The sequence below is a fragment of the Chiloscyllium plagiosum genome, chromosome 20, assembly GCF_004010195.1.
Source record: "Chiloscyllium plagiosum isolate BGI_BamShark_2017 chromosome 20, ASM401019v2, whole genome shotgun sequence".
Lineage (NCBI taxonomy): Eukaryota > Metazoa > Chordata > Chondrichthyes > Orectolobiformes > Hemiscylliidae > Chiloscyllium > Chiloscyllium plagiosum.
In genome coordinates this window covers 57,471,796-57,484,518 of record NC_057729.1, presented here as the reverse complement: position 1 = coordinate 57,484,518, position 12,723 = coordinate 57,471,796, and the positions used below count along the sequence as shown (strand labels likewise).

The 12,723-nt window shown below is 43.3% G+C and overlaps 1 protein-coding gene across 3 annotated transcripts in view; it reads left to right on the top strand.

Annotated features, from left to right (window-relative positions):
* LOC122560317 (14-3-3 protein beta/alpha-1-like) overlaps positions 1-12,352 on the top strand; it is a 41,269-nt gene extending 28,917 nt beyond the window's left edge. For all 3 annotated transcript variants that reach the window (XM_043710912.1, XM_043710911.1, XM_043710913.1), the window contains exons 4-6: positions 1,877-2,040; positions 6,098-6,193; positions 10,121-12,352. In XM_043710912.1, coding sequence (XP_043566847.1) covers positions 1,877-2,040; positions 6,098-6,193; positions 10,121-10,177 — 317 coding nt within the window. In that variant the 3' untranslated portion in view covers positions 10,178-12,352. The remainder of the gene's footprint in view (positions 1-1,876; positions 2,041-6,097; positions 6,194-10,120) is intronic.
* Positions 12,353-12,723: the final 371 nt, after the last annotated feature.

Sequence of the window (12,723 nt, the reverse complement as noted above, 5' to 3'; positions counted from 1 at the left end):
GCCTCCAGTCTGAAAAACAACCCTCCACCACCACCCTCTGTCTTCTACCTTTGAGCCAGTTCTGTATCCAAATGGCTAGTTCTCCCTGTATTCCATGAGATCTAACCTTGCTAAGCAGTCTCCCATGGGGAACCTTGTCGAACGCCTTACTGAAGTCCATGTAGATCATATCTACTGCTCTGCCCTCATCAATCTTCTTTGTTTCTTCTTCATAAAACTCAATCAAGTTTGTGAGACATGATTTCCCACGCACAAAGCCATGTTGACTATCCCTAATCAGTCCTTACCTTTCCAAATACATGTACATCCTGTCCCTCAGGATTCCTTCCAACAACCTGCCCACCACTGAGGTCAGGCTCACCGGTCTATAGTTCCCTGGCTTGTCTTTACCGCTCGTCTTAAACAGTGGCACCACATTAGCCAATCTCCAATCTTCCGGCACCTCACCTGTGACTATCGATGATACAAATATCTCAGCAAGAGGCCCAGCAATCACTTCTCTAGCACAGAGTTCTCTGGTACACCTGATCAAAAGTTTAGAATCCAGACAACCAATAATCGTTGGACCCCAACTGTTTGGTTTTGTTTTCTCATATCTTTTATTTTCAACTGAGTATTTGATTGAAACTCATAAATTTCTTAGAAGTGAGGTTGAATCCACTTATTAGATTTCCTACAGTGTGGAAACAGGCCCTTCAGCCCAACAAGTCCACAACGACTCACCGAAGAGTAACCCACCCAGACCCATTTCCCTCTGACCTAACACTATGGGCAATTTAGCATGGCCAATTCACCTGACTTGCACATCTTTGAAATGTGTGAGGAAACCGGAGCACCCGAAGGAAACCCACACAGACGCTGGGAGAATGTGCAAACTCCACACAGACAGTCGTCCGAGGCTGGAATCGAACCTGGAACCCTGGTGCTGTGAGGCAGCAGTGCTAACCACTGAGCCACTGTACCGCCCCCTTTTTGAATAATAACAACTTACATTTATATAATCCCCTTCAATCTAACAAAAGGTCGCAAGTTGCTGAGAAAAGAGCACTGTCATTTTTTTATTTAAAAAGCATATTTATTCATAGACTGTGGGCATCACTGGCTATGCTGGCATTTATTGTCCATCTCTAACTTCCCTTAATGGCAGTGTGCTATTTTGACCACAGCAGTACACAGGATATACTGCATCCACCATGCTCTTAAGGAATTCAGGATCATACCCCAGGGATACTGAGGTAGTTCTGAGGCAGAGTGTGATGCAGGAAAACTTGCAGGGAACATTGTTCCCATCTGCTGCTCTTGTCCTTCTAGACGCTGAGGTGGTAGGTTTGGAAGGTGCTCTCCACAAAACCTTGATGAATTCCTGCAGCTTATCCTCTATTTATAACGCGCTGCAGCTGCTGCTATGCATTGGTGATGAGGGGAGTGCATGTTAAAGGTTGTGGATAGGGTATCAATCAAGCAGACTGCTTTGTTTTGAGCAATGCCCAGATTCTTGAAATTTGTTGAAGCTGCACTCATCCAGGCAAGTGGAGAGTATTCTAACACACTCCTGACTTGTGCCGTGTAGATGGTGGGCAGGCTTTTGAGGAGTCAGAAGAGGAGTGACGCACCACCGAATAGTTGGGGTGAATAGAGTGGATATGAGATTTAAGTAGACAGGTGAAGGAGAAACAAGTCAAAATGCATGCTGACAGAATGGAATAAAATGGGATATGATGCATAAACTCTATGATAGACCAGTTGAGGTCAGTGAACATGCAGCGTTGAAGAGACACCTGTTTTTAATAGGCAGTTGTAATGCGTGGGTAATTTCTGACCTGTGTGCATGTGTATAAGCCTCTACTTCAGCAATAATTTCTTCTCCTTCTCAAAGCCACGGTGGAAAACTCGCAGGCGGCCTATCAGGAGGCATTTGATATGTGTGTGACAAAAATGGAGCCGACACATCCCATCCGACTTGGCCTGGCTCTCAACTTCTCCGTGTTCTATTATGAGATCCTGAATGATTCTGAGAAGGCGTGCAATCTGGCTAAATTAGTAAGTGAATACTCAGGAACTATTTAAGGTGTGATATCGCATCACTGCCTCCTAGCTGTCATCAGAACTCTTCTCACAATTAGTGTGTCGTGGATTCGTTCAACCAAGGCTCTTCTCTTCACTATACCCCACTATCCTGTACAAAAAATAAACCTCAGCCCCTCTCTGGTCCCGTTGCACATTTCTCTCTCGATTAGACCTATTCCTAATAGCAGGAGAAGGCTGTTGGCCAGTTGTCTGGTCTGGTTATTGGTAGGAAACGATCACCCAGTGCCACTTCCCAATCCATTCCATGGAGCTCTTCAGTCTTCCCTTTTTCAGATGGTCTCTAATTCTTCCTTGTGTCTTGAATGAAGCTGTCTGCACCACATTGACAAGCATTACATTCTGGGTTCTGTGCACTCACTACATGAAGATTTTCCTCCCTGTCTAGTCTGTATTCAGAATTTTGAACACCTTAAACTTCTACCAAAATCAAGTCTTCAAGGAAAACCTCCCAACTTCTCTAACTAGTCTGCACAACTGAAGTTCTTTATTCCTTATCATTCTCTTGAATGCAACTGTACTCTCTCTGATGCTTTCATATCTTTCCTAAAGTGTGGCACTCTGATCTGACACAATACTGCAATTAAGACCAAACCATTGTGCCATCCAAGTTGGAGTCACCTCATTAAACTTGGTGGTAGGTTAGTCAATTGTGGGAGCACCAGAGCCATGTAAAAGCTTTACCCAATATTTGCACTCTTCACCAAAAGTTGAAGGGTTTGGTAAGTTTGCCTGTGGAGGAAACCAGAAATAAAACTGCGAATTTTAAAATCAAGACATTACTTAACCAGGAATGATGGAGCAAGGTTGGATCAGGACCTGTTGAGAGTACACAGAGGACGTCAAGTTTGGGATGACTTTGCATTTGTGAAGGTAGTAAATTATTCTTAAACGAAGGATTGTGACTGTTGTGCAGCTCAACCCAGCCATTGTATGCAAACCTGGATCCCAGCAGCACAAAGCTGAACAACCAGTTTTACTGTTTTGAATATGGTGATCAGTCTGCTCAGCCAACAGTGATGTGGCATCTTCCAGCAATGGGGAGCACTGACAATGCAGCATTGCCCCAATACTTTCTTTCAGAATGACTTTAGTCTTCACACTTAATTTAGAATTGGTGTTTGAACCCAAAACCAGCTGATCACAAAGCACAGTGTCAGCTGAATCCAGCAGGTGCTGCATCGTTTCCTTGGCAAGAATACTACAGGGGAGAAAATGAGGTCTGCAGATGCTGGAGATCAGAGATGGAAATGTGTTGCTGGAGAAGCGCAGCAGGTCAGGCAGCATCTAGGGAACAGGAGAATCGACGTTTCGGGCATTAGCCCTTCTTCAGGAGGGCTAATGCCCGAAACGTCGATTCTCCTGTTCCCTAGATGCTGCCTGACCTGCTGCGCTTCTCCAAGAATACTACAGGCTATAGGTTTGTATTCCTGTTCTCAAGTTGGTTTAAAAATCACAACAGGTGGTTAGGGTTGACCTAAGGGGAACTATGTTGCATTTGTACTTTCATTTCTGCCTGAGGAATCTAAAATACTGTTTGTCCAAATTGAAGAATTCTAAATTTGGGTTCTTAACTGATAGTGTCTGGCAGAGAGAAAGCACTCTTACTGAACTTGCTTTATGCAAGATTGGGGTGAGAACAAGTAGGCAAATTGTTCCAGTTGGAGCAGATACACTACAAAGTGCTAAATGGTTGCTGATACATTAAAAGTAACCATGGAAATTTGGGAGCTGATCATTATTGCATATGCAAAAGGGCTAGCGATGGCCTAATGGTATTATCACTAAACTATTCATAGAATCTCAACAGTGTGGAAACAGGCCATTTGGTCAAAAGTCCACACCAACCCTCCAAAGAGTAACCCACCCAGACTCGTTCCCCTTCCCTATTTCTCTACCTTTACCCCTTACTAATGCACCTAGCCTACACATCTCTGAACACTATGGGCGATTTAGCATGGCTAATTCACCTAACCTGCACATCTTTGGATTGTGGAAGGAAACGGGTGTACCTGGAGGAGACCCTGACGCAGACACTGAGAGGTGGTGTTTGAGGTAAAAATCAGTCACCCAAGGTTGGAATTGAACCTGAGTCCCTGGCGCTGTGATGCAACATGCTAACCACTGAGCTACCTATTCATCCATAAACTTGGGAAATGTTTAGGGACCAGGTTTAAATCCTACAATAGCAGATGGAGGAATTTAAATTCAATAAAGATCTGTAATTAAGGGTCTAATGATTGTCAGAAAAACCCATGTGGTTCAATGACATCTTTTCAGGGAAGGGGACTGCTGTCCTTATCCAAAACAAAAAATGAAGTCGCTGGAAAAGCTCAGCTAGTCTGGCAGCATCTTTGGCGAGAAATCAGTTATTTCAGGTTGAATGACCATTCCTTAGAGCTGACCTTGTCTGATCTGCATGTAGCTCTAGATCCATGTGACTTCACTGTCCTCAGGGTGGTTGGGGGTGGGAAATAAATGCTGGCATAGTCAGTGACACCCACGTCCCATGAATGTTTGTTTTTTTTTTAATGCCCCCTTGTCACTGCATCTGCATACAGCTTTTCCCACTGGTGATCTCTCTCTTCGTATGCACCTGTTACCTCCTTCACAGTTGCCAGTACAAGTTTGGGTCTGAAATAATGCCTGGTATGGAATGGCATTGCTACCTCAGGACCAGTACCAGTCAGTATTCTCAGCACTCTGCCCACTCTCTTTGCCACACTCTCTCTGATCTGAGTTACAGTATACCAGTTCCTCTGACTTTGCCTTCACTGCCTACACGAGCATAGAACATCTCCAAGCCCTCACTACCTCCTCCCTCTGTCCATGTCATGCGATATTCCAGTCTTGCTCTCCCACAGGACTTGATACCTCATTCGCTCACCCTTCAAACCAGCTCCCTCCCGCTGTCTCTTTTTTTTTCCCCTAGGTCTGCACCATCTTTAATTCAAGCAACTATCTATTGGTTCTGGGCTTTGAAATGCCCAGCACTGCAGATACTGATGTTCAGGAATATTCCTGCTGCAGTTGCAGCACCAAAAGCAAGCAATCGTGAATGTCGAGTATGCAACCAAGGGGGAGTGAAGGAACAGGCTAGTTGTAGGTATCTATGGCAAGGATCAGTCGAAATGAGGAAATATTAGGAGGAATGCTATAGACTTCTAGTTAAAATTGGCAACAGGGTATGTTTATAGACTATTGAGATGTACAGCACGGAAACAGACCCTTCGGTTAACCCGTCCATGCTGACCAGATATCCCAACCCAATCTAGTCCCATCTGCCAGTACCTGGCCCATATCCCTCCAACCACTTCCTCTGGCAGCTCATTCCATACACGAACCACCCTCTGCATGAAAATGTTGTCCCTCAGGTCTTTAGATTAGATTAGATTACTTTACAGTGTGGAAACAGGCCCTTCGGCCCAACAAGTCCACACCGACCCGCCGAAGTGCAACCCACCCAGACCCATTCCCCTACATTTACCCCTGCACCTAACACTATGGGCAATTTAGCGTGGCCAATTCACCTGACCTGCACATTTTTGGACTGTGGGAGGAAACCGGAGCACCCGGAGGAAACCCAGAGGCAGCAGTGCTAACCACTGTGCCACCGTGCCACCATCTCTTTTATATATTTTCCCCTCTCATCCTAAACCTATGCAGTCTAGTTCTGGATTCCCCCACCCCAGGGAAAAGACCTTATATATTTATCCTATCCACATCCTTCATGATTTTATAAACCTCCACAAGGTCACCCCTCAGCCTCTGGTGCTCCAGGGAAAACAGCCCCATTTCACTCAACCTCTCCTCACAGCTCAACTGTATTTTTTTTCCCATGTTGTGTGGTGATTTTTTTTTCCCCCCAAGGACATTGTTCAACTAAAATTTGCGTTCAGCAGCTGACTTTCCAGGCAGCTTCCTCAATAGCTGTTGCAATTGGTTGACTGCAGGTTGCTCTGTACTCCTGCAGTGCAATGATAACAAATCTCCCCTTGCTTTGTATTTGCAGGCATTCGATGATGCAATTGCAGAGCTGGACAAGTTGACTGATGATTCGTACAAAGATAGCACCTTGATTATGCAGTTACTTCGGGACAATTTAACTGTACGTATGACCGGGGGATAAACTCCCAGAGATTAAATTGCAGACAATTTACTTGAAGCGAGATTGCCCTCTGTACGTTATTTGTATTATGTTTCTAAAGCTTTCAGTTTGAGAATGAAACACTGGCAACGTGAGGTAAATTGGTTTACGTTTTCATGCTTTCTGTGCTTTAAAGCAGTTCTGTTTCCTTTTAAAAAATCCAGAAAAACTTAATGATTTAACAATTTTTAAGCAAGTACTGAGGCAAGGTAAGGGGTATGGGCGGGGAAGAAAAAGCAAAAGAAAATCTTGGGGTGGAAGCAGGAGAGTTTAAGTGACAAAAAGGGAGTGGTAATAGATGCAAAAGTGGATTGAGAAGTGCAAATGACCACTGCAGAATCACTAGCAGCATGGTGGCTCAGTGGTTGGCACTGGTGCCTCTCTGCTCCAGGGACCCAGATTTAATTCCAACCCTGGGTGACTGTGTGGATTTTGCATGTTCTCACCGTGTTTGCATGTATTTCCTCTGGATGTTCTGGTTTCACCTTGATCAAAAGATACACAGGTTAGGTGGATTGGCCATGTTAAATTGTTCATAGAGTCAAGGATGTGTAGGGTGGGTGGTTTAGTGCATGGTGAATGCAAGGATAGGGCAGGGGTCATCATGGGATGCTGTTCAGAGGGTTGGTGCTGACTGAATGGGTCAAGTGACCTCTTCCTGCACCGTAGGGATGCTATGATTCTAGCAATAGATGCTGTACACAAAAATGGAATGCAGGTGATAATCTGAAATTATCACCTACTGAGTACGGAAGGTGTTAAATTGACAGCAGACCCTTCTCACTTTACACTCTGAACTACTTATGACCACCTACTATAAGTTGGCTTTTGATCATTGAGACTCCTTCATCCTCCCTACATAGATTGTAGTTACATCTGAAGTATATAATCTCATACCACACCACATTAACATCCATTTGCTGTCACTTGTACTGCTTACCTGAGAAATGTCAATCTGCCATGAATAGGCAAAAGACAAACAGGGATACAGTGGGCAGCAAGAGATGGTAAGTGATTTAAAATTTAAAAGTAAGAAGTGTCTAAGTCTCAATTTTGCAAGTATATCAAAGGGAACAGATAACCAGGGAAAGAGAAGGTTCTGTTAGGAACCAAGGGAACAATCTGTGCCTGAAGCTGGAGGATCTTGGTAGAGTGTTAAATGAGTACTTCATGCTTATCTTTGTCAGGAGAAAGAGTATGTAGGTACTGAAATTGGGAGGACGCAATGAGGTTCCTGAGCAGTTTGTTATGGGGAGAGAGGAGGGAATGGAAGTTTTAAAAGCAAATAGTTCCCCAGATCCAGGTGAGTTGTATCCCAAGCTTCAGTAGACAACAAGGAAGGACCACAAAGGAGGTGCCAGTGGACTGGAGGATTGCTAATGTGGTTCCACTTTGTAAGAAGGGTGGTGGAGATAAACCAGGGAAACTCAGAATGGTGACACTCGCATATGTGGTAGAGGAACTGCTGGAGAAACTTCTAAAGGAGAGAATTCCTGTAACCTTGGAGGTGCAAGCGTTGATAGGGATAGTACGGCTTTGTCAGAGGTAAGTCGTGCCTCACATGTTTGAATTTTTTGAGAGGGTAATCACTAGTGTAAATGAGTGTAGTGCAATAGATATCGTTTACTATGGATTTCAGCAACGCCTTTGTTTGATCAGATTTCACGTGAGTGACTGATAAAGCAAGTGAAAACTCATGGAATTCAGGGTAACTTGGGAAGTTGGCTTAGTGTCAGGAGACAAAGTGTGCTAATAGGAAACTGAGCTATAAGGAGAGATTAGAAAAACTCGTGCTGTTTTCTCTGGAACGGCAGAAGCTGAGGAGAGACTTAATTTTATAGACTTCTATTAAGTTGCATAGATTGGGGGAAAAGGATTCTGACTGTTAAGTCCTAGGTTGAAATGTCTAATACTAGGGGGCATTCATTTAAAGCGAGATGGGGAAAGTTCAAAGGACACATGAGGGGCAAGTTTTTTTCTAAGAGTGGTAGGAGTTTGGAATGTGCTGCCAGGGATGGTGGTGAAAGCAGATAGAATAGGTGTGTTTAAGGGACTTATAGATAAGCACGTGAATATACAAGGAATGGACCAAGGGCAGGCAGAATAGATTAGTTTAATTTGGCATCATGTTCAGCAATACATAGTGGGCCCAAGGGCCCATTCCTGTGCTACACAGTTCTATGATTGTGTGACTGGAACCCAGTGACTACTGGTGCACCATGGGGAACCGTGCTGGGTCCCTTATTGTCCGTATTATATATAAACATTATAGAAGAACATTTTGGGTAAATAATGAGTAAGTTTCTGACTGACCGAAAAGTTGGCCGATGGTTGACAGGTGAGGAAAAAGGTCTTTAGTTTAAAGGAGGATATAGACAATTGGTCAGGTGAGCAGGTCCGTGGTAGATAGAATTTAACTCTGAAAAGTGTCCTACACTTGGAAGAAGTAACAACTCAAGGGATTACTACTTTCAGGACACTAGTAAGGTCAGGAGCAGACGGATCTTGGGGTCCTTCTGTTCAGGGATCTGCAGACAGCAGGGCAGTGTATTCGGTTAGTTAAGGCATATGCTTTTTATCAGTCATAGCATAGATTGTAAGACCAGGGAGGTTATATTGGAGCTGTACAAAAGAAGTATAGGGTGCGCTTCTGGTCACTACACTATAGGAAGGATGAGATTGCACTGGAGTGAGTGCAGAGGAGATTCACCAGGATGGAGCATTTTATCCACCAAGATAAGTTCAGGTTCCTCCTTTAGGGCAGAGTGGGGACCTGATTGAAGGTGTACAAGATTGAGAGGCATGGACAAGATGAATAGCAAGCAGAAGGAGAACAATTGCTTTCTATTCACCTTGTCCATGCCCCTCAATCTTGTACACTTCAATCAGGTTCCCACTCTGCTGTGAATGAAGGCTCTGTAGCATGGTGATCCCTACCTATGAGCCAGGAGACCTGGGTTCTAGTCCCATTTGTTGCAAAACTGAACTGGTTGATTAGAAAATATCCAACAAGGCATAACCTTAAGGTGAAAGGCAGAGGTTTAGGGGGGATTTGGGGAAGGTTTCTTTTCCCCCCAGAGGGTGATTGGATTCTAGAATGCACTATCTCTGGGAGAGGAGTTGAGGCAGGAAACTTCTCAACCTTTTTAAGAAGTACTTGGATGAGCACTTGAAATGTCATAGCACAGAAGGCTATGGACCAGTTCAGGAAAGTGGGATGAGTGTAAATTTAGTAGTATTTGTCAGTGCAGGCTCAATGGGCTGAAGGTCCTCTTCTGTACTGCATGACTCTGTGTCTAGCCCAGATAGGCTTCTTCCAGTACTCAGTATATTAAATATTACACTGGTGTAGAAGTTGTGTTTCTGGACTAATAATTCACAGTACTTGAGGGAGTGTATGCTAATGGTGAGGGTGGGGAATGCCACCAGAACAGCAGGTGGGATAGAGGGACAGTGAGACGAGCCACTTTAAAAATGTTGGTTTTTATTTACTGACATGGAGTTCAGAAAGTATCTGACTTAAGGTGAATGGAAATGGCAAGAAACTCAATATGAGCAATACCAGTTCAAAGCAGGAAACTTATCTTTACAAAAGAAGATGTGAACTCAAATGAAATGATTATTTATGATTATAAAAGAACAGGGAGTTGAAATTGAATTGTTGTGTTTAACAAATGTTTGAGCAATAGCTAATCTCTAACTCCTAATCCACTAAAGTAAAATCCTATTTTTTTTTCTGTTCCTCACTGGATCTACCCATCTCTCTACTTGAAGCTTACTGTAATGGTCTTAAGTGCACAAGCACGTTTTGTTTGTTCCTACCAATGTATGGTTATTCTATTGATTTTGTCTTTAATATAGTTTCTTTTTGTCTCTTTTATTTTACAGTTGTGGACATCAGACAACCAGGGTGAAGATCAGGAACCTAGTGATGGGCAGAGCTAAAACATTTGTTACACTTCCAACTTACCCACTGATTTACTCTCACCTGCTCCTGTCTGGCAAAACTATCCCACCAGTCCCTCATCTCTTTTCTTGTACCCCTCTGAGCTTTTTTTCTTTGAAAAGGCAATGCATACCATTTCCTTGAGCTGCACAGAGTTTCACACAGCCATGCTGCATTCTGATGCACTGAGAGAACACATGGGGCTGGGGGCAATCTAACACCAGGGGTAACTGTGAGTTACTCTGCTTTTAATGGTTAGCTTTATCTGGCTGGATATCTTGGTGTGAAACCTTCTGGCTGTTGGGTTGGAATTTCTTCAGGTGCCTAACCTAGCCTGTGATTTTATTGGAGGAAGGTAAGGGCAGGAAGAGAGGAATGAGCAAGAATTGTATTCCACAGGCACTGCTTGGTGAGGGGCTTGCTGCATGTTAATGTAATCAACCCTGGAAGGCAGTGTTTGTTTACTGAATGGTTCCTACTTTGTGAGTTTGCTTTTCTAAATAGAGCTCAGGTTTACATTCCTCACTCCTGCCCAAGTGTACACTCCTCACTCCTGCCTAAGTGTACACACACTCACTCTCTCTTACAAGCATCATCCTCTGCATCCTCCTGCCCTGTTCAATGAGCGCACACTCAGGCAGGTGCAGAGGCAATAATTGCCAGTGTGTCTGGATGGGTATCCCAACTTTCAGTAGCAGTGAGGTTCTTCAGTCATCATGGAAATTTATAGGGAAGAAAATAGTGATGGCTTTCATCATTCCAGGCATTCCTAACTCTGGGGGCCACTTTTTGCACAATCAGGTGCTGATTTTGCTGCTGGTTGACCTGCATGTGTTGAAGTTCACTCAAACTAGGCTCCTCTCCCCTCTCCCATCCAATTCCTCCTCTCCACAAGTCCCTGCAATTGATCTGACTACTTTCTAAGTTCTGTCTTGTTTGTTCTGTTCTTGGTGTTTTGGAGATCCTCTGACTCTGATCATTGATTAGCTCTGTTGTCTCACCCTACTCTGGGTTCCTCATTGTCCCTCTCTGCTCCCCTTCCCATTCCCCTGCACTATTACAGCAATTTTGCTGCTATTCCTTTTCTTGCATTCACATGCAGCCAACGTCTGGTATTTCTCTTTTTGTACTTGCACAAAGCTCAATCACGTGGTGTACTAACTGGCACCTTCAGCAACTCCACCTCCCCAATTTTGCTTTAATCCTAACCAAGATATGAATGTATTTTTGGTATTTTGATACTAAGCTGTTACGTTCCTTCAGATTTGTCTCTCAAACCTAGGCCTTTCCCTGTAACTTTCTGTTCTTGAGACCATGGTTTGTTTTGGGTGAGTAGGGGGGAAATCTGCAGCTAGTGATTCCTGTTGGCTTCCTGAATTGTACTTTTAAACATTCTTTCCCAAAGTTAGAACCATGTGTGGAAATATGTGCAGATTTGTATTGATGTAATCTGAATTAATCACATCCTGTGTCAGCCTATTTAAAATACTGCGTCTAAGTATGAATTTTGGCAAAATCAGTGTAACTTTTAATTGACTTGGTCTATCCCAGTAGGTAAAAGATGAGCTCACTCTCAGCCAATAAGCTGCACAGTCTATCAGTGTAGCCCACTGGGTTATCTAGGTGGATTGAGTGGTCTGTTAGTTCTCCGAAATCATGGCTGCTAACATATGGTGCATAGAAAAGGCTGGCAGTATCTTTGGGGGTGGTGCAGGAAAAGTCCTTGGATGGAAATGGGCAAACATTCAGTATCCTACTGTGTTTCCTATTGTGTTTTGTTTATTACATTCCATTATGTGCAACGTTTGTTTGTCATCTTCTGAAAAACATACTGTGCACTGAAATGATCAATTGAAATCACTTCTGATTGAACAAACATGCTATTGAACTCTAGGTGCCCTCTGATACTGAGTACAGAGCAGACCCTTCAGTCTGATCAATATTTCTACTATCTGCTTTCTTGCTTTGTTTTACTGATCAGTATTCCGCCTCCATTTGCTTCTGTGACCGTTGTAGCGTGCACGTGATTGTGTAACAGTAGTGCAAAACATATTAAAAACTTTTTTTGATGTACGAGTAAATTTGTGTAAGCCTTTTAAGTGAACTGTGGGCAAAAATAAATTCAGAACATCTACACAACAGCTCAATAAGGAAATAAAGGTTCAAATGAGTAATGTGTGTTGTCTTGTGTTGTCTCATTGAGGAAGTTAATGTTGTTCATTGCAACCATGGGGGAATAATTCTGTTTTCTCTCTTTTGTACATAATAATAAAAAATAAATAAATAAACCTTAGTGAAGCTGCAGAAAAGATTTATTACAATAATGCCAAGAGTGAGGACTGGAGAAATTGTCTATTTCAAATGTTGGTGGTTAAGGAGAGATTGAATAGCAGTGTTTAAAATTATGAAAAGTTTTGTGCAAGATAATGGAAAGAAACCACTTCCACTAAGAGCTGGGAAAGTATCTAGAAAATGTGTGTTTAAGAGCCAGAGGGAAGATGCAACAAGCCATCTGGAATGCAATCCCCAAAATATTGGGGGTGGA